The sequence below is a fragment of the Hyaena hyaena genome, unplaced genomic scaffold, assembly GCF_003009895.1.
Source record: "Hyaena hyaena isolate Hyena2069 unplaced genomic scaffold, ASM300989v1 scaffold_108, whole genome shotgun sequence".
NCBI lineage: Eukaryota > Metazoa > Chordata > Mammalia > Carnivora > Hyaenidae > Hyaena > Hyaena hyaena.
This window is the reverse complement of record NW_024080741.1, coordinates 2,652,660-2,674,120: the sequence shown is the minus strand read 5'-3', so window position 1 is coordinate 2,674,120 and position 21,461 is coordinate 2,652,660. Positions and strand designations below refer to the sequence as shown.

The window sequence follows — 21,461 nt, the reverse complement described above, 5'->3', positions numbered from 1 at the left end:
GCTGTCTCTCTCTCAGAAATAAATAAAGCATTAAAAAGAAAAAAGAAATAAAACAGGACAGCATTTATTATGTGGCTACCCTTATCTCCCCGCTCCCATTTGTCAGGGCTCCTCCCAGATCGCAGAGTGATTCTGTGGTCACTCTCGCAAGCTGCTATCAGGACCCCAAAACCTGATCTCTAAGAAGCTGGCCACCTGAACTCACAAAAGGTAACTCAGTGCAGCCTCTCACTTCTCCCAAAGCCTGCCTCAGCCCTCTTGCCCAATCTGTTCTTCCTTTACAGAGATAAAGGCAAGGTAAGTGTGTTCTGCCTCCAAGAACATTCCACCACCTGCTTCCAGCAGGCACCCCCCCCCCCCCATGCCTGCCCTGGTTGTCCTCTTGCTCTGAAAACGGCTAAAAAAAAAAAAATCCCTCTCTGTTGTCCAGCTGACCCAGGCCTGTTGCCTCCCCACCCGGAGCTCTGCCTACTGAACAAATTGCCTCCTTCATCAACTATTACTCGAGGCCCAAAGCCAAGATGGAGACCAGCCAGGAAGAAACAAAACTAGCCTTTTATTGGAGCCAGGACAATTCGCGCAGACCTCTCAAGGGCTTGAAGGGAAGGGGGATTCATGGTCTGGAGGGGCCGGCGTGGCATGAGCTAAAGCCGGCAGACACCACGATACCTTTGCTGGTAAGACACAAAGCAGGCGCGCCATCAAATAGTGGGCTCTGAGCAGCTCAGGTTTCACCGAGTCAAGGGCCCCCTTGGAAGGAGAGGCCCACCCTATGTGTCATCGGCCCTGCCCAGTGCCCTCTGCACTGCCCCCAACACCCTGCCCTTCCTTTCGGCCGGATATGCAACCCCATCCTGCAGGAGGGTCACCCTGCCTTAGCACAGCTACTTCCTGCCCCTGGTGACTCCTCTGAAGTCTATTGTTCCCATGAAGTTTGGGTCAAAGGAAGCCAGGTCCCCACCCAAGGGGGCCCGCCTACCCTCAGCACCTCGAGGGAGCCAGCCCCCGCTACAGGGAGCTGTACAGGGCCCATTCTCCGGCCTTTCCAGGGGCCTGTATTACAGACAGGCCACGGCACCTATCTTAGGGACTGAAGTTCCACCGGAAATGTTCCCAAAGATCCAGTCGCTAGCAGCTGAAGGCTCCAGGACCCTGTCACCCAGGAGGTGACCTGAATCTCCCTAATAGCTAAATGGAAAACCAGAAGCAGGAGAATTGTCGTTTCAGAAGAGGTCGGGCAAAGCTCTAGAGTTGGAGACAGTGCTGCCCAGTGACAAAGCCCTGCCCCCACCTCCACCTGGGCCCCTGAACTGGTTAAACCCCTGGGGGAACGGGGGGGGGAGGGGGGGCGCGGGGCAGGAGAGCAGCTGTTCAGCTCCAATTTCAGAGCTTTAAAGGGAGCTGTCCTCCCAACCCCTGCCAACGAAGGGTCATGGGGGGCAAAGCGAGAACAGGCATGGTAAAGCCACGCTCACAAGCCCTTAAGTTCCCACTGCCCCCAGACTGACCTCCACCACAGGAGAGGCAATGGAGCAAAGCTGGTGACCCGTGTCCTCCACTTCCACCCAGAAGGAGGAGAGGAGCCACAGATTAGGCAACAGGTATTGCTCTGTGACAGTCACCAGTAGAAGACTCCAGAATGGAGGCCGAGGGAGGGAGGTTGCGACACTTGCATCCCAGGAGATTGGAAACGATAAGGGGACACTTCTCTACCTGGCTAAGTAATGTACGGACCAGAGAGGGAAAAGGAGGGTGCATTAAAAAGCCCTTGAGGACCCCTTCCACAGTTGGCATTCTCAGATTCCACAGTTCTGTGCTTTCTGCTCGGAAGGAGGGGAGAATTTCTGTCTCCTGTCTGAGCCACAGGATGGGAGAGATTGCCAAGCCAGAGCTCCAGCCTCCACACCTGTTATAGGAAGGTGGCCAGGGGGGGTCTGAGCATTGCGATCCATAGAGTAGGAGACAGAACGCACAGTGGAAACAGAACGGACTCAAGTCCCAGCTCTGTGACTCACTGGTTGTGCAATCTTAAGCACTTTACTGTCCCACTAGGGGCCTCGGTTTCCCCATCTTTAAAATGAGGGAGTTAGAGGCTAAGGTCAGAGTGTCCAATAATGTTCAGCAGATTCACCCTGAGGTCAAGGCGAAACTGGAATTAGAACAAAGGTGGTGGAGGGGCACCTGGGTGGCTCAGTTGGTTAAGCATCTGACTTCGGCTCAGGTCATGATCTCGCAGTTCTGAGTTCAAGCCCCGCATCAAGCTCTGTGCTGACAGCCCAGAGCTTGGAGCCTGCTTCAGAATCTGTATCTCCCTCTCTCTGCCCCTCCCCGGCTCACACTTTGTCTCTCTCTCTCTCTCTCAAAAATAAAGATTAAAAATTAAAAAAAAAAAGGGGGGGACAAAGGTGTTGGGAGACCCTGTGGTCCCGTGACAAAGCCCTGCCCCCCACCTCCACCTGGGCCACTAGCTACCTTGGTTCCTAAGGATGACGAACATCACGCAGGGCCCGGCCTATGGTAAATGCTCAGTTCATGTTTGCTAAGTAAACACAAATGAACAGGGCAGGGTTTGTCAAAGGGTATTCAGAGAAGTCCTTAGGAAAAAAAAGAGGTTCCATGTTGAAATAAGCTTAGGAAACACTCGCCGCCGAGTCTGGAATGTGCCATGCACTGTGCTAGATACTTAGCAAACAATGAATTTTCACAACAAACGTTCTGGATGGATACTAAATTAACCACCCCCTCCTCCCAGATTACTCATCAGGAAACTAAGCCGAAGGGCCTTAAGAGCTGTAAGTGACTGTCAGGATTTGCCCCAGGTATATCCGGCCCCAACTCTGTACCTTAACCATTCCATCAAGGCTACCTTTAGACCCCAATCACACACCTGGTCAAGTGAGAGGGTGAGGTGGCCCCCACCAGGACATATGCATCCTCAGGGTGCATGGAGGAGCAGCGACCACCCCCCACCCCTCCAAGAGGATCTTGTTCCTGCCTTCCAAGTCGTCCTCAACATTATGCCCCCATCGCCCTGTTGTAGGAAGGAGGAAAGAACTCTGATCCCAGGTCTGCCTGTGTCCCCCTCCCCACACCATCACATGCTATGTCACTTCCGCCAGTCTCCTGGACATCTGTGGCTCCCTCCCCACCCAGCTCCCGCCTCTAAGATATTTCAAATGGGAAAACTCCAACTGGGGGGGGGGGGGGGAACAAAGCAGAAAGGGAGGGGTAAGGAAACTGAGACACCCAGAAGGGTCTTCCCACAGGTCAACTAGCAAGTCAGAGGCAGCGCCTCCCTCCCAGACTGGCACCAAAGCCTGCATCCAGTTACCCCTTTCCCTGCCCACAGCAAAGCGCAGGGTGGTCCGGCAAGTTGTAAAGAATTAGGGTTCTTCCATCTGACTGCTGGGGAGCTCCAGGGAGAGCTGGACCAGCAGAAAGTAGTTTAGGCTGGTATGCATCCACTCTTCTTTGTCCTTGGGCCAACTTGAAAAGCACAAGCAGGGCTACACACCTCTCAAGATTCAAAAAGGTTTCCTCTACCTGGGGGTGGGGGATCCGCCCCCACGAACATCCCCAGGACGTGCCTGTCCCGTCAGGGAAAGACAAAGATGTCACTCCCTCTAGCCTTCTACCAGCTTGCTCTCTGAACTGTTTCAGGCAAGAACAGACCCCCTTTCCCTCAGAGAGCCAGCGGCCTGGAAGAGGCAGGTGTGCACATCTTCCTTCCAGCTCTGCCCGTTCCAGGGCGCACGCAGCCCGCGCACCGCGCTCCCAAGCACCACGGTCAAATTATCCCTACACACCTCACCAGAGACCAGCTCTCTTGCCCACGGCCATGCGGACAGGAAGAACAGTCAGGCCCAGAACCAACATCTTCGCAGAGAAATGCACAGGCGGAGACGTGGCATCGCACAAGGGCTCAGAGACACTCAGACTTCCAGAGAGGCAGCACGGCTCCCGAGTGGAAATGCACTCACGTTCAACACAAACAAATACGCCTACTGGCAGCCCAGGTCAGTCACATGTGAACAGATATCACCCTCACCTACACCCAAACCCGGGGAGACGGGATAGTGAGGCGGCCACACGAAATCGTCAGACAGCCACCATGTGTGCCCGGAATCCCCTCTACACACGTGTGCACGGAGGCTGTGTCCCTGGCAGACGTGCGCTTCGGGTCTGCGAGTTCTCCTCCCTGCCTGGAGCTAGTCCCCACCACGGAATACAACAGGCTTCTCAAGTCGCGGGGAGCTGGGGACCCCGCGGAAGGCTCTACACTTTCGGAAAGCCTCAGCGTTGAAACCGGCCAATACACTACCTCCAGGGCTCGCTCTTCCGAGTCGGAAAAGGGCCCGGCAGAAAAGAGGCATGGGTGCTGGGTCTCTCCGACCGCCGCTGCTCTCGGCTCTGCTGCTGGGCCTTTCGGCTTCCGGGACCCCCTTCCCGCGAGCCCCGCGCATCCACCCCCGGCCAGGCCCGAGGTCCGCGCCGCCTCCACGTGCCGGGAGAGCTCCTCACGCCCCGCACCACGCCGGCCCTCGGGCGAGGTCCTGGAGTCCCCGCGCCGCGCCGCAGCCTTACCGGTCCCAGGGTGCGGGGACGCGGGTGGGGGGGCGGAGGCGCTGAGCCGGCTCCGCGGGGTCCGCCGCGCGCGCCAACTCCTCCGCCGAGGTCCCGGGGGCGGCGACGGCGCTGCGGGACGACAGGGGTCAGCGCGCGCGGCCCCGGGGCGGCCCGGGCCACCGGCCGGGCGGGGAGGAGGGCGGGCGGCGGCCGGAGCCCACGCCGCGCCGGCCCGCACCCGCTTCGCCGCCGCCGCGGGGCTGGCGCGCCGAGCCGAGCGGAGCCGAGCGGAGCAGAGCGCGCCGAGGGAGGAGTTTTCCCAGAATGGGACTGACGGGAAAGCACGGGAGCTCCCTATTCCTGGAGGAGTGAGTCAACGGGCGAGAGGAAGGGAGCTCGGGGGCCGGCGGCGGAAGGGAGGGCAGCGGGGGCGCGGGCCGGGCCAGGAGGTCCGGGGCGGGAAGGGCGAGGGGGGGAGAAAAAAGAGCGGCGGCGCACGCAGCCTAGGGGGCCGGCGGGGCAGGGGGGCTGGGGGCGCGCGGCGCGGCGGCGGCGGGGCGGGCGCCACTCACCTGGGGGACGCGGCCGCGGGCGGCGGGAGCCGGGAGCTCGGGCCCTGCCCGCCCCCTGGCCTGGAGTTTGAAAGGAGGAAGCCTGGAATGTGCGGAATGAGGGCTGGTATGAGATGCGCGCAGCTGAGGGAGGGAGGGACCCGGAGGGAGGGGCGGCCCTGCCCCCGGCCCCTCGGGGAGGAGACCGCGCGGCGGGGGGGAGGGGGCGGCCCGGCGGGGGCGGGGCCGGCGGAGGCGGGGAGGGGCGCGCGCGGCGGGCCCGGCCGGGCTGCGGCCGCGCGGACCCCTCGGCTGGGACCCGGCCTCCGCCGCTCCCCCGCACCCGGACTTTCCCTTCGCTCTCTCGGCCGCGACTCTGTTCCTCCTCCCCGAGCCTCCCGGTTCCTGCCTCTCCTGGCCGAGTCTCCAGCTGCGTTGCCCAGGAGCTGAAAACCTTCCGTAACCCGCGTGGGGGGTCCTGTGGGTGGCCTCGCCGCCCTCGGCGTCCCCGGTTGCCGGCTGGCGCCTCTCGGCACAAGTCCCTGGAAGGCCGGAGAAGGGGCGGGCGCCCGACGCGCAGGAAGGGCTGCTCCCTTCCCCGCGGCTCCCACCAAAGGACACTCGCTCCGGGGAACCAGGAAGCAGGAACTCCCGGGCTGTAGTCCCAGATCCGCCGCCAGTGCCCCTACGCGCGCCCTCCCTGGCACTGGTCCTTTCGGTCGTTGTCGTGTGTCCCTGGCGGATCTGTCACTACCAAGAGCAAAGCACATGGGGAGAGGATACTCGATGTGAAGTCCGTGCGGCACAGGGAGACACCTTTTGGGCTCAGTAACTGAATGAATCTTTATCCAACATACGTTATGTGTCCACCAGATGCTGTGAAAACAAACATGAAAATAAGACCTCAGCACCCGCCCTCAGAGAGCTTATAATTTAGCTAAGAAGACTCCATATGTAGAAGAGCATTGCCACAAAGTGGGAGTCTGGGTTTGGAACAGACATGCCAGATAATTTCGTCTCTTCTTGGGGAGAGGGGTGCTGGAAACGCATCGGGCTCCGGTTTGGAAGCGTTCAGAACACATTGGTTTAAGGCAGTTTGTTATCACATTCCTCTGTCATTCACCTTGTTGGTTGAAACCAAAGGACTTTTGGTTTTCCAAAAATCAGATCCAATCTCTGGGGAACACTATCACTTAAGCTTGTATTGCACTGTTTGTCCAGATCTTATCTCCCTTACCAAACAGAAACTTCTTTGAAGACAGAATGAATGTCTGATTTATCTTATCTTTCACCCAGCACCAGCTTGGTTCCTGGGACAGATAAGCACATAATAAATGTTGAGTAAATGGAAACAAACAAACAAAAAAAGCTACCACAGGAGAGATTGAAAAGAAAGTGCTACAAATGCCAAAGTTGTTTCCAAGAGAAGTGTTCCAGAGATGTTTTGAGCAATGAAAGCATGGCAGGACCAAGTATCCAGTCTCATAAGATGAAGACTTTGAAGGAAGCAGCTCTCATTTGGTTACATAAATTCTGGTATGCTTATTAAGTAATGAGTCATATCACGACTTGGTCACACCTCATATGTTTGAAAAGACTGCCATACAAGACAGCATATAGGCACCAAAGGAAGTACAAACTGTAAACACTGGCTATCTAATGGAATAAGTTTGTTGAGTGTCTGCTGACTTTGAGCACCATGCTAAGTACAGATATAGGTCCCTGCCCTAAGGACGTTCACAGTCCAGGTGAGAAGACAATCATACAGGGCTCAATGGGAACCCAAGGGAAGGAATAATGAATTCCAAGTTAGAGGCGTGACATTTGCTCCAACTCTTAAAGGGTCAACGAGAACATACCAACTGAAGAGTGGAAGTCCCACAAAGGTATAGGAGCATGTACACACGGGCTGTTTAGGAAAACTGGTGGGCTCCTGAGTTTAAGGATGAGAGAAAGGGTCTCAGAAACAGCCCAGAGGCAAAATCAACAAGAATTGGTAACTAGGCTGGCTGTGAGGGTGAGAGAGGAAATCCGAATCACTAAGCTTTGTCAGCTGAACAATTGGTGGTGCCATTCGCCGAGATAAGAATTCACACACAAGGAGAAATAGGTTTGTTGGGAGCTGAGTCCAGACAAGATTCAGAGGCTTTAGAGGAAGACAGGACAGAGTCCAGAATGGAAACAATAAAGCATCCTTGGGGTATCACATCCAACCCAGATTGCTGAGAGGAAATTCAGAGATCAGACTGGCCTCTTCCCTCCAAATCTTAACCATCCATGACTCTAAATGATCCAGGCTGGAATAGTGTGCCTTCAGGACCTCAGCCTCCTGGTCCACACCCTTATAGGCTAGAGAGTTCTGTGTCTTCAGGAATCCCATGTCCTAAGCCGTCATGGTCCCTCTAGGGGAGGGGACCTGAGAAGAAAGTTCTCAGACGTGGAAATTCTGAAGAGTCAAGGCTAACAGTGATTTTACATACATGCCCTGCCCTTACCAAGGGTATTTACATTTCTTAAGAGACAGGACCCTCTTTCACTGACCTTTAGGAATGAATCTGTTGGTGGAAGTATTGCATCTGTTGGGATCAAGCTAGAAGAGATGCATGTGGCTCCCCTCAAATTACGCCGTATAATCCAGAGCTCACCTCACTTCTTAGTGATCCAGACCAGTTTTCCTAGTCCTACAAATGGGTCTCACCCAGGCTTGATGTTAAGTAGCACAAAAGAGGAGGGCAGGGGTGTGGTCAGAGCTGGTTTTCACATGGGAAGGGGATTTGTGTTGTCTGTACTTCAAAATTACAGTAAAAAATTCTATTAATTACTAGTATCATGTTTGGTATTATTTCCACTCCTTTAATAGATCAATTAGTTAATTAATTATTAATTTAATTAATAAATTAACCCACATAAACAAATTATATATAACAAATTCAGCCACATCTATGTGATGGAATTCTTTTCAGTTATTAATAACAAGATTTTTAAAAATAATCCAGACAGGGGCACCTGGATGGCTTAGTCAGTTAAGTGTCCGACTTCGGCTCAGGTCATGATCTCGTGGTTTGTGGGTTTGAGCCCCGCATCGGGCTCTGTGCTGACAGCTCAGAGCCTGGAGCCTGCTTCAGATTTTGTGTCTCCTTCTCTCTCTACCCCTCCCCTGCTCGCACTCTGTCTCTCCCTCTCTCTCGAAATTAAATAAACATCTAAAAAAATTTTTTTTAAATCCGGACAAATATTGGTCATGATATAATGAAGGGAAACATGGATTCTAAGAGCAGTATATGTGGGATGATCCTGTATTTGAAAACTAAATTGAAAAGTGTTGTAGAATGGTGATCTCCAACCAATCAAAGATTGACAGGATTTTAAAAACTTTTCTCATTTTTATCCTTTATTTTTTTTACTGAAGTAGAGTTGACACATGATGTTACATTAGTTTCAAGTGTTATTCTTTATTTTCTTCTTTATTCTTCTATATTTTCCTTATTCTTCATTCTCCTATATACAACAAGCGTTTGTAATCAGAGAAAAATGTGACTAGAACTGTTCCCCAAGGTCTCCATGTCTTTTTTAAAAAACCATCCACAACTGGATTTAACGGCCTCATAAGAAGTTGATGAGGAAAAGATTGTTCCCGAGCCTTTAGGTAAAAGGCACCTGTACTGCTTTTCGGATACCTCCAAAGCATGCCCTCACCCACCTTCAACACTCTATGGCTGACCCCTACTGTGGATGTGGTATCTATGACTCGGGTTCCTTTTTTCTTTCACTTCTCCATACTACACTTCTGTTTGCTTCTCCTGAAGAAGACTTTTCACTCCATCTCAACTGAACTGCCTCTTGTGTTTTGGAGAACAAAGCAGACCTTTATCAAAGGTGTTTGGAGTCTTTCTCTCTCAATAGAATAAAAGCAGCCTATAAGTTGATAAGCATAATGTTAGTTCTGTTATCGCTTGTCAAAGAGAAGTGTGGAAGAGAATGGACTCTGGGTCTATCTAGGGAACAATGTATGCTTATGGGCTGAATTGTATCTCTCCCAGATTCACGTGTTGAAGTCCTAATCCCCAGGACTTCAGAATGTGAGTAGTTTGGAGATAATGTCTTTAAAGAGGTGATTAAGTTAAAAAGAGGTCCTGAGGGTGGGCCCTAATCCCATCTGACTAGTGTCCTTATGAGAAGAGAGATTAGGAAGGACACAGACAATGCACAGAGGGGGACCGTGTGCAGACACAAGATGAAGGTGGCTGACTGCAGGCCAAGGGCAGAGGCCTCAGAAGAAAGAAACCAAACATGTCAACCCCTAGATTTTTGTCTCCTAGCCTCCCAAACCTCGAGGAATACATTTCTTTCTGAGCCACGCCATCTATGGTATTTTGCTCTGACAGTCCTGGCAAACTAATACAGTGTATTTACAGCCCAAAACAAACCATTGATTTCCAGAGACCAGAGGTGGGGGCCTTCGCCACCCAGTTCTCAAGTGAGAGAGTTTCTCTGGTTTCTCTGAGGTTCCCAGGAGATCTTTAGGACCCGATAATCAAGACTTCTAGGGAATACAAAATCAAAAGGAAAGAAAAGCTTTCTCCAGCCTTATTCAGCCAAAATTTTCATTGATTCAGTATCTTGAAATGAAAGTTAACATAAGTCATGTCTTATGACCATACCCAGGGAGCCGAATAATCTGGGTTCAGCAGCGGAGGCACATACTGATTGTGACGTTGGGCACACTTAGACCAGGATCCTCGGTGTCCTTACCACTCACGGGTCCACTCCACATTTATTGAACATGGATGATGTCCTTGGCACTGTGCTAGGTAAGCACTGAGGGTAAACAGAGGAAAGACAATCTCCACTCCTCCAGACACCGACAGTCTAACGAGGAAGCTAGAAAAGGAACAAATTCCACACGGCAGGAGGGGTGAGTGAGGTTTTAGAAACCTGAAGTTGAGATTCCTGTGTACCAGTGCTCTCCAGCAGAACTTTCTGCAACGATGAAGTGTTCTTTACGTGCGCTGCCCGATGCGGTGGTCACTAGCCACTTGTGGCTACTGAGAACTTGAAATGTAACTAGTCGAATCAGAGAACCGACTTTTATTTTGATTAATTTAAATTTGAATAACTGAACATGACTGGGGGCTAGGGTGGTGGCCAGCACGGCCGTGGACCACCCTCAAGGTGTCAGGGGCCACTTGCGGGGAGAATTCAGGACTGTGGGGGGCACCAAGCGTAAAGGGGTAATGCGGTAGTCACTGAGTAGGGAAAATGAAAAAGAAGAGGATTGCAATCGGTAATACGGTCGTGGGAATGCTGCATATATTCAAAACACATTGATAAAATTTCTTTTTTCCCCCCCTCCTACCCGGATAAAATTTCTTAATGTGCAAGTTGTCCAAGTATAGGGAATTGGTTCAAAACACTATGGTACTGGGGCGCCTGGGTGGCTCAGTTGGTTGGGCGTCCGACTTCGGCTCGGGTCATGATCTCGCGGTTTGTGGGTTCGTGCCCCGCGTCGGGCTCTGTGCTGACAGCTCGGAGCCTGGAGCCTGTTTTGGATTCTGTGTCTCCCTCTCTCTCTGACCCTCTCCTGCTCACGCTGCCTCTCTCTCAGAAATAAAACATTAAAAAAAAAAAAAAACACTATGGTACTTTCCACAGTGAAATACTGTGGTGCAGAAACAAGTATGAGGAAGGCCTGCATTTGCTGATCTGGGATTATCTCCAGGGTAAGTAAAAAAAGCAAGCTATCAAACTGAGTATATAGTACGCTACCTTTTGTGCACACAGGTTGGGGAATTACAAATGCATTTACTTATTTTTTAATTTTTAATTTTTTTAATGTTTATTTAGTTCTGAAAGAGAGAGAGAGAGAGAGGGACAGAGCATGAGCAGTGGGCGTGCAAAGAGAGAGGGAGACCCAGAATCCAAAGCAGGCTCCAGGCTCTGAGCTGTCAGCACAGAGCCCAACGCAGGCCTCACACCCATGGGCCGTGAGATCATGACCTGAGTATCAAGGATGCTCAACTGACTGAGCCACCCAGGGGCCTCACAAATGCATTTATTTTTGCATAAAGAAACACTAGAAAGATACACTAGAAGGAAACTAAAAATAGTTAACTACAGGAGGAGGTCAGGGCAAGGGAGAAAGGGGACAGATATGGGAAGAGGCTTTAGTTGTAACTTTTATTTATTTATTTATTTTGATTTTATAGTTTTTATTTATTTTTGAGACCAAGAGAGACAGAGCATGAGGGGGGGAGGAGCAGAGAGAGAGGGAGACACAGCCTGCAGGCTCTGAGCTGGCTGTCAGCACAGAGCCTGACATGGGGCTTGAACCCACAAACCGCGATATCATGACCCAAGCTGAAGTCGGACACTTAACCGACTGAGCCACCCAGGCGCCCCTATTTTTTTTAACTATAGTTTTAAAAGTTTCTTTTAGACCATATGAAATGATTAATATTTAAAATTTGCATTTCTATATATCTGACACGGAACAACATAAAATTGACTAAAGGCAAAATCAGGACATATTTTTTAAGGTCCTATTTCTATCATAGGTATGTAGTCTGTCCTTAAGTGCATTTGTACCCTAAAAACTGCATATTCACCTCATTTTAAAAATCACAATCTAATTCCTGGCCCTCCTCTACCTTCTACTTCCTCTCAGCTCATTCTTCCTCCCCAGTCTTAACACCCCAGACTACAGAAGAAAGAGAACGACCGGATTATTCTTTGAATCTTTGGAAATCATGATAAGGTGCAGAATGTAGGTAGATAAGTACTTAACTAGATGTTAACACTCTGAAGCTTGAAAACCACATGTTAAACCAAAATGCATGCTATAAGGTGGTAAAAGACCAGAAACTCTCACTTCCACATGGACCCCTGCCCGCTTTGCCCTTTCTGGGGCTTACTCTTTTCTTGTCCTCCAGATTCCTGGGCCATAGCCCTAGGAGGTCACGTGCAAAGGATCTTGGGCCTGATGGACCAGCAGACTAGGCAGAACTGGAAAAAATCATGGAGGCCCATTTCATATTTGAAATGTTTCCAAAATTGCCATTAACATCAGGGGTATTTTTTTTTGCCTAGGCTGTTCCTTCAAGTGGAAATGGGGACATGGGTACAAAGGAAGGAATGTGAGGTAGGGTCAGGGCTGAGACTAGAACCGGGATGTTTAGTTTCCCAGTTAAACCACGCTGTTTCTCTTTCCTCTCATCATGCTCCCTGGAAAACCATCTAAAATCTACGAGTGCATATAAACGGTTTTGTATAACCGCCTGGCTAGAAGAGTCATCAGGAATGTATTGCTGCACATTAAGAGGATGTTAATAAAAGTGATATTGATACTTGCCACTATCTTATACCTAGTCCTTAATTATGTGCTGGATCCGGGGCATTTTACCTGGAATACCTCTACTGGCTTCTAAACTCCAGAAATATTACTGTTCTCAGACCTTCAGAAGACTCACATCGTAGCACAAGAGCACTTAGTAAATATGTGATAACAGGGTACAGGCGTTGCAGTCACTGAGCCCTTTGTAACTTCCCCATCTGAATTACAGAATCTGTTCTATTCATTTTAATGTACTTGTAATCTGCATCCTTGGTCAGTAGGTGGTGCCATGAACCCATCTGTGGGTTAAGGCTTGCCTAAGTTCTGAGCAGCAATGGCAAATCTTTCATTTGTTGTGGTTTCCCGGGCGTTTTGTGGATGAGAAGAATGTGTGAGACTTTTAAGCAATATACATTGACTCTGAAAGCTATGCAACCAAAGCAGGAAGAAGAGGCAAAACAATCCAATATGCAGTTGGTCAAGAAATGTGTCTGGGGGGTGGGACAGGATCTGGCCAGTCCTTGGCAAGCCCCTAGCTGGCGTTCACACGGGGAAGATTAAACAAGGGCTATAGACGGGGGGGAAAGCAGCTATTAGACATATGGCATGAGTACCCAGGCAGGAGCCATTCTATCAAGGGGGGGATCTGGAGGCTGAGGGGAAGGGCAGCTTGCAACACCCAGGCTTTCTCAGTAGAGCAAGATGTCTCTCAGTGGTTAGGTCCTGCACTTCTTAGCACCAGACCCTGTTTTGTCCACATCATGTACCCCTGCCATTCCAGAATCTCCCACCAAAGACGTTTAGAATCTCCCCTCTCCAGGCCACCTGGGTGGCTCAGTCAGTCAAGCACCCGACTTCGGCTCAGGTCAGATCTCAGTTTGTGGGTTCGAGCCCCGCGTCGGGCTCTGTGCTGACAGCTAGCTCAGAGCCTGGAGCCTGTTTCAGATTCTGTGTCTCCCTCTCTCTCTGCCCCTCCTCCACTCATGCTCTGTCTCAAAAATAAATATATAAAATAAAAGAATCTCCCCTCTCCAGTTCCTTAGTTTAAGCACCCATGGCCCTTTCCTGGGGTACCTGGCACTCTTCCCAGGAGTATCTTCAGCTATGAAAGTCATGAAGCTGTCCAGGAGGTAACCAGGGAGTTCAATTCAAAACACAAGTAGTGCAACTCCACACTGTTACCAGATGAGTGGGGAGAACCATAGAAGAATTGAAGATCAATTCAAAATCTCTTACTCTATAGATGAGGAAAAGTGGCACATGGCAAATCACTGGCAGAAAGGGGGCCAGAACCCTGGGATTTGGCTTCAATCAAATCATCACTTTATTTCTATACCTATAATGCTGAAGGAAGTGAACTGATGCTAGTTGTGTGATCTACTAAACTTCTGATCAACCTTTTGGGGACACCTGGGTGGCTCAGTCCGTTAAGCGTCCGACTTCAGCTCAGGTCATGATCTCACAGTTTGTGAGTTTGAGCCCTGCATTGGGCTGTGTGCTGACAGTGCAGAGTCTGCTTGGGCTCATTCTCTCTCTGTCCCTCCCCCACTCGCTCGCTCTCTCTCTCTAAATAAATAATAAAACTTAAAAAAACAAAGAATCTTTCAGAGGCCTGTTTTAGATTTTTAAAAAACACTTGCTAATATCTTTCATGTCTAAGAGCATTGATATTATTTCTAGTCACTGAAAAGTACACAAAATCACGTTACAAATGATCTGGTTAGCTAGCTGCACATCTTAGCCAAAAAGCACATGTGAAAAAGGAAAACCTTGCTGTAAGAATTAAATTCTGACTCCAGCTCTCCTCCTAATTCTTAGGCTCTTCTTGCTTCCTTCCATGTGACTCATTTTCACTAGGACACTGATAAGAGCAGGAAGGACTGGTAAAGATCTGTGAGCACATAATTTTTTTCAACTTGTCTTTATAAGGTAGCTCTAAAGTGTGAACACGCAGAGGCAAGAGATAGGGTCTATTTCATTTTTTTAAAAATCTTTTTTATGTTTTATCTATTTCTGAGAGAGAGGAGAGAGAGAGAGAGACAGAACATGAGTGGGGGAGGGGCAGAGAGAGAGGGAGACACAGAATCTGAAACAGGCTCCAGGCTCTGAGCTGCCAGCACAGAACCCGACATGGGGCTCGAACCCGTGAACCGCGAGATCATGACCTGAGCTGAAGTCCGACCCTTAACCAACTGAGCCACCCAGGTGCCCCTCTATTGTGGTTTTAGATATTTAATTGGCTTTGCTGCTGAATCAGTAAGCAATACCAACAAAGAAGACCCAGGAGGATGACCGGTGCAGGAATCTAGAACAATATAAACCCCACCCTTCTGGGTCGCCCTCTCTGCTCAGTTCCTGGCTCCATCATCTATCTAGAAAATTCTTGGTGTCATGAATATGAATCTAGACAGTCTCCAGAATACAAACTTCTGAGTTTACAGACTCCTGATATCCTGGGATGAACCGATTTACATGATGAAAAGGATTATTACAGAGATGCTTGGAGGGGCTCATTTGGCTATGCATCTGACTCTAGATCTCGGCTCAGGTCATGATCTTACAGTTCATGGGATCGAGCCCCTCGTCAGGTTCCGGGCCGAGCATGAAGCCTGCTTGGGAATCTCTCCCTCTCTCTCTGCCCCTCCCCCACCCATGCCCCCTCTCTCAAAATAAATAAACTTAAAAAAAAGAAAATGGTCATTACAGAACATGACTGCAGGAACACTCTAAGGGACAGGACTTTGCAAAGATGGATGACACATTTTTATATAAATTATCTTTATTTCTGTGGCATACAAAAGGTATAAATATGATTTATGTAAAACCAATCATCTACACGCTCAAGCTGAAAGTACACGGGGCTGAAGGAGTAGATGTCTCAGAGCCGGACAGAGAGGAGGAAGCAGGATTAGATCCCTTAGTCCCATCAGGCTCCCTTTCCCCGGACACTGTCACGTATGCAAGCGGAGAGAAGTGAACAGCTTTCTGTTTTCCACAAGGGTTGACCGGACAGTCCGTGAGGACGGCGGGCTTCAGGGCACTTGTATGAATGAGGCACTTGGTAGGAAGCATGCCTGAGACGGAAACCAGCCACGTCAAAACAAAGCAGATAGGACTCGCCAGCGGGGGGATGAGCGGAGAGTTTTTCCTCTCCCATATCCCTCTCCTTCACATCACTATTTGATGTGGAGCAGGGAGCAACAGGAAGGGGGGACGAAGAGGAAGTCCACAGAAAGGATATACGCTGGGCCAGCAGCCGTGGCTCCCTTGCCCCACGCCGGCCAGCTGCTCAGCACACACCGGGAAGTGAACAGTGCTGAACGTGGATCTCACAAAGTTCCTGGCCTCTCCCAATTCAGGTGCATTCTGAGACTGGTAAACTGGTAGCAGGCGGAGGCATACGGTGTGTTGGGAGGTGCTAATAATCTGAAAGACTTGGCAAAACTCTTATGATCTGTGAGGAAAAGTGACAGGAGCATGATCTGTACCAATGAGGCAGGCTTTTTACGGAGCTGATAATGTTCAGGTTAAGAAGAGAGGCCCAAAGCTCCACCTAACAAGGTCCGAGGAGCTCAGAGTCAGCTAGCGGGTCCTCACCAAAGCCTCCCTGCCACCTCTCTGCACTCTGACAATGACAAGTTTCGTGATATAACGTCCCCTTACCTCTTACGTGGTCTACAGGTATGTGTGTCCCTCTATACTAACGGCTCCATACAATAGAGCTGTAGGAGGCACTCCTGGATTGGAAATGAAGGCAACTGTCAAATCACCCTCCATCCTAACTAGACTGAGTCACCTCTAGACTTCATGCTTTCAGCCCAAACTGAAATTAAGACAACTGCATACATTTCTCACATCCCTGATCACAAGTCCGGCCACGGCCACTTTGAGACTGCTGCCAGCCAACCTGCTCTGCGGGAAGAAAGAGGGTGACGGTGACATCAGTGCTTTCCAAGCCCCACGGGGAAAGTAAGCTAGCTCGACCAGTACCACACTTCCTCTGATAAAGACAGTGCACTGCCCATCCTGGTGAGCAGGGCTTCTTCCCGTAGAGATGGTACAGTGGCTGGCACTGGGTACTTTGGGTACATCAGATTCAAGCCACCTGTGTGGACTCAAAATGATCACTGATGGGGGTTTTCCCAGTTCTGAGGGTTAGGTGATGCTCTGGAAACCACCATCACCAAAACAAGGTAAAAGCAAAGCTTACTTAAAAAAAAAAAAAAGGTAAAATAAGAAATTTAAAAAAGCCCCGCGTTAGGCATAATGCTTACTTAAAAAAAATAAAATAAATTTTAAGGGGCACCTGGCTGGCTCAGTTGGTAGAGCATGTGACCTTTGATCTCAGGGTTGTGAGTTCGAGCCTCACGTTGGGCATAAAACATACTTAAAAAATAAAAAACTGAAAAATAAAAAACAAGGTAAAAGCTATGTGGATGTAGCCTTTTCGGATCCAATCTGTAGGACTGTGGCTTCCTAGAGATAGGCATTTCCCACTCTTATGATGTTACTACCACGGGCCCATTCTGGAAGATGGCCAGGTAACTTACAGAAATATACCTGGAGCAGGAGTTGGCAAACTACAGCCCACGGGCCAAATCTGGCCCACTGCCTGTTTTTGTAAATAAAGTTTCAGCGGAACACAGCCGCACTCCTCCTTTTACGAGCTGTCCATGGCTGTGTTTGCAATACAACAGCGGAGCTGAGCAGCTGGGAGAGCCTCTCTGGCCATTTGCAAAAACAGTTTGCAGACTGAAGACCAAAGGCAATTTAGGGAACTATCCCACTCAGGCAAGGTCTTCAAGAAAAAAGATCCAAGTGTTTAATCATTAGAACCTGATTCGAGCTGCACATTTCCAAACATAGGGAATCGGACTCTCGAGGGCACGGACTCTGTTGGGCCATAACCTCAGGAGCCACTAATGTGCTCTGAACAAGAACCTCTCTGTGCTTTGAACAATCTCTCACCCGTGTTCAGCTGTGATCCCTGACTAGGTCTGTGAAACCCAGAGAAGCTGGGGGCATGTGTACATATACACGTGTGTACACACGTGTACATATGTGCACACGCACACATGCAGATGCACATAGAGATACATACATACATTCAGGGATTACTCCCAAAGGGGCCGGCAGTCACTCTTCATGTCCTGGCGCAAAAGCAAAGGAGGCGATTGAAAGCTCTGAGTGACAAAGTTCAGCCCTTGCTGTTTCTCTCATTCGCAGGCCAGCTTGCTGTCGAAGCTGGAAAGCCCTATGGCAAAGGCCTGAAGTGCACACAGAGGGTAGTTGTAGTCCAGAGTGAACACATCGTCTGCCACACGTCCAAACTGCATGACTATGTAGTCAGCTAGGAAAAGAGAGAAATGAGGACGTTAGAAAATAGTGGGGCTGTACTGGAGAAAAGCCTACTAAAGATACAGCAAAGAATCCTTCAAATCGGTCCGTTAATCACCAGGTCTCTTTAAAATGGGAAACTTTGAGAAGGAAAAGAGGCATTGTCTAGAGTGCCTGCTAACTGTGAGCCAAGTCTCTATTACTATTCCTCTCAAATACAGAGAGCAGGAGACTACTCCTGACTAGCGTGCAATGATAAGAGAAGGGAATAGTACAAGCTTCGAGGACCAGAGTTTGAGTGAGGGTCATTTGCATCGGCTTCCCAAACAGTGGTTCAGAAATTCTACTCTAACGGGCACCTGGAAGGCTCAGTCGGTTAAGCATCTGACACTTGATTTCAGCTCAGGTCATGACCTCATGAGATCGAGCCCCACACAGGGATCCAAGCTGTCAGTGCACAGAGCCTGCTTGAGATTCTCTCACGCATGTGCTCTTAAAAATAAACATTTTTTTTTAAAAAAGAAGTTATACTTTGTTTTTAAAATATTTTTAATATTTAATATTTAATATCTGTCAGCACAGAGCCTGATGTGGGGCCCTAACCCACAAGCGGTGAGGTCATGATCTGAGCCAAAATCAGACGCCTATCTGACTGAGCCACCCAGGCGCCCCAGAAGTTTTACTTTAAAACTACACTTTAGTCTTTCCAAAGAAATAATTTCTTTCTTAAATAATTCTCCCTTGGGGGCCGCCTGGGTGGCTCAGGCGGTTGAGTGACCAACTTTGGCTCAGTCATGATCTTACGGTTTGTGAGAGAGCACGGAGCCCGCTTCAGATCCTCTGCCCCGCCCCCCCACCCCGCCCCTCCCCAGCTCATGCTCTCTCTCAAAAATAAGTAAATATTTAAAAAACTAATAGTAATAATTCTCCCCTGAGCAGAACTTCCTGTCAGTGATAGGAAGTGCTCCTACCCCTACCATGTAAGAACATCTTTCCTCCTGTTCCCACCCAGCCCTTCCTGTGGGCTCACGGTCATTCTCGTGAACTATCTGGAAGTTCTTCACAGATGCCTGCGTGACCCGGCCGTGGAAGTTCAGGACGTAGGACTGCGTGTCGTCGTTCCACACCGGAGCCTTGTTGTGTAGTTCGATCAAGTTTTCCATGGTTTTGTTCTGCCATTTGGAAAGCAAGCTCTCGTGGTCCTGTATGAAGAGAAAATCATCACTTTGTACTGAGAACCACAGGAAATCATTCACTCTCAGCTCTGTGAGGTAGAAGGCAGAGTAGGAGACTACTTCCTCCATTTCAGAAAAGGTACAACAGACACAGAAAAAGCCCAAAGTGAAGGCAGGTTTTAAAAATTGTGGTAGCTTATCCAGGATTTCTCCTGGCAGACCAAGCAGTTTCAAATCAACCACCTTAGCAATTCTGCTGCAACTGCCCTTGTGCTGAGGTTCTAGAATGATCGCTCTCCTAACGAATGGTATGAGCCATTCTCCAATTTGGGTTCTGTAGAATCAACACTTTTTTGTATTGATCTTGTCTGTACCGTATTCTTGTCTTTGAGACTCCTTTGTTGATTGACTATGTCCTTACTTACATTTCGTGGCCGAAATGGGATCCGTTCATGATTCATACTCATGCCTGGAATGATCACAGACATTTTCCTAGGACCTTTAAATCCAAGTACATTTGTTTCCTGGAAGACAGAATAAGGCAGGAATTTGAAAGCAGAAAGGAAAAACACAAGACTTTCGTGAGCAGGTAAAATGTCCAGTGATGATGTCAAAATGACTAAAATCTATTTTATTACTTCACTGTAGGTGAACAAAGAGACAGAGAATCACAAACAAGGAAGGTAATATTGTACCTCCTTTTAAGCCTAATTTGAATACTTGAATTTGAAACAGATTCTATTGGCTTGAAACTTTATTCTTTTTACTCTTAAGTGAAACTTGAGGCAGCTGTGAGCAAACTTGCCAACTTTGTCCTCATCTCAGGGGTGCCTGGGTGGCTCAGTCAGTTAAGGGTCTGACTCTTGATTTCAGCTCAGGTCATGATCTCACAGTCATGAGATCCAGCCCTATGTCGGGCTCTGCACTGACAGCGTGGAGCCTGCTTGGGGATCTTTCTCCCTCTCTCTCTGCCCCTCCCTCACTCATGAGCATGTACTCTCTCTCAAAATAAACAAATAAACTTTAAAAAAAACAACAACACAGTTTTTGGGGGGCACCTGCGTGGCTCAGTCAGTTAAGCATCCCACTCTTGGCTTCAGCTAAGGTCATGATATCACGGTTGTGAGTTCAGGCCCCGCAATGAGCTCTGGGCTAATAGCGCAGAGCCTGTTTGGGATTCTCTCCCTCCGCCCCAACCTACTTGTTCTCTCTCTCAAAATAAAGAAACCAAAAAATAATTTTTTGTCATCATCAATAAATATTCCCCAATGAGGACATGGCACTATATGATATACAGTGAGAAGTACAGCTTAAATTATGTAGGGAATGTACCAGGAAGTAAAAAATTCCAATGCCTATATCCAGATAAGGAATATAATCAGTGAGTGGTATTGTAATAGCCATGTGTCCAGGACAGATGGTAGCCACATTTGTTGTGAACACAGCATAATGTGTAATCATGTCAAATCACTAAGTTATACACCTGAAACTAATGTAACATTGTGTGTTATCTACATAAATAAAAAAATAATGATAACAATACTGTACTGCATATTTGAAAGTTGATAAGAGAGTAGATCTTAAAAGTTCTTATCATAAGAGAAACAGCTGTAACACGCATGTAACCATGCATGGTGATGGGTATTAACTAAACTTATTGCGATGATCATTCTGCAATATATACATATATATAAAATCATTACATTATACATCTGAAACTAACATGTAAATTACACCTCAATTTAAAAAACAATAAACCTAGGAGCGCCTGGGTGGCTCAGTCGGTTGAGTGTCCGACTCTTGATGTGGACTCAGGTCATGATCCCAGGATCGTGGGATCAATCCCTATGTCAGGCTTCACTCTGAGTGTAGAGCCTGCTTGGGATTCTCTCTCCCTCTCCCCAACTCCTCCACTTGAGCACATACTCTCTCTCTAAAATAAATAAAATTTAAAAAAAAATAAACTTAAAAAACTTTAAACGCCAGGTCAGGTGGATTATATATGAATAGAATAAGCACATTAAATAGGTAAATATATATGTTTTTGTTTGTATACCTATACATAGTTACATGTGCCTATGTACATATCTATGAAAGTTATGCATAGTTAAAATATGTAATGGAAAAATGAGGCTAGAAGAGAAAACACTATACATTATATAAAATATTAAGTTAACCAACATTTCATGGGAAATGGTGAGATTAATTCTAATTTATGAAAAGTTGCGACTTTGGGATCAAAGCAACAGGTTAAGTCAGGTTAATTGCTTCTTGTTTTCTATTACTTGACAACTTTGGGGTGCTTACCATGCACCAGGCCCTGTGCAGGTGGGGATGTAGCAGAGAATAAGAGTTTACACTGGTAGAGAAGGTTCGTGTGGAACAAGCAGTGACAAGTAGAATGTGTGAGTTACTGGAGGAAGCACAGGGAGCCATGGGGATGGACAGACGCAAAGGTTAATTCTATCGAATGGTAAGCAAAGACTTCTCCAATGGCATCAG

The 21,461-nt window shown here is 48.6% G+C and overlaps 2 protein-coding genes and 1 non-coding gene across 7 annotated transcripts in view; 1 reads left to right on the top strand and 2 right to left on the bottom strand.

Moving 5' to 3' along the window:
* TEAD4 (TEA domain transcription factor 4) overlaps window positions 1-4,576 on the bottom strand; it is a 66,045-nt gene extending 61,469 nt beyond the window's left edge. Inside the window, exon 1 of one of the 3 annotated variants that reach the window (XM_039236334.1) lies at window positions 4,322-4,576. In XM_039236334.1, coding sequence (XP_039092265.1) covers window positions 4,322-4,463 — 142 coding nt within the window. In that variant the 5' untranslated portion in view covers window positions 4,464-4,576. The remainder of the gene's footprint in view (window positions 1-4,321) is intronic. The other 2 variants (XM_039236333.1, XM_039236332.1) reach the window with 2 other exon arrangements.
* Window positions 4,577-16,751: 12,175 nt separating this feature from the next.
* Window positions 16,752-16,824, top strand: TRNAK-UUU. The gene has a single exon. It is a non-coding gene; the product is annotated as a tRNA-Lys (tRNA).
* An 811-nt stretch (window positions 16,825-17,635) lies between these two features.
* TULP3 (TUB like protein 3) overlaps window positions 17,636-21,461 on the bottom strand; it is a 65,452-nt gene continuing 61,626 nt past the window's right edge. For all 3 annotated transcript variants that reach the window (XM_039236298.1, XM_039236300.1, XM_039236299.1), the window contains exons 9-11: window positions 19,385-19,483; window positions 18,815-18,986; window positions 17,636-17,797 (exon numbers count right to left, since the gene is read on the bottom strand). In XM_039236298.1, the coding sequence (XP_039092229.1) occupies window positions 17,664-17,797; window positions 18,815-18,986; window positions 19,385-19,483 (405 nt within the window). In that variant the 3' untranslated portion in view covers window positions 17,636-17,663. The remainder of the gene's footprint in view (window positions 17,798-18,814; window positions 18,987-19,384; window positions 19,484-21,461) is intronic.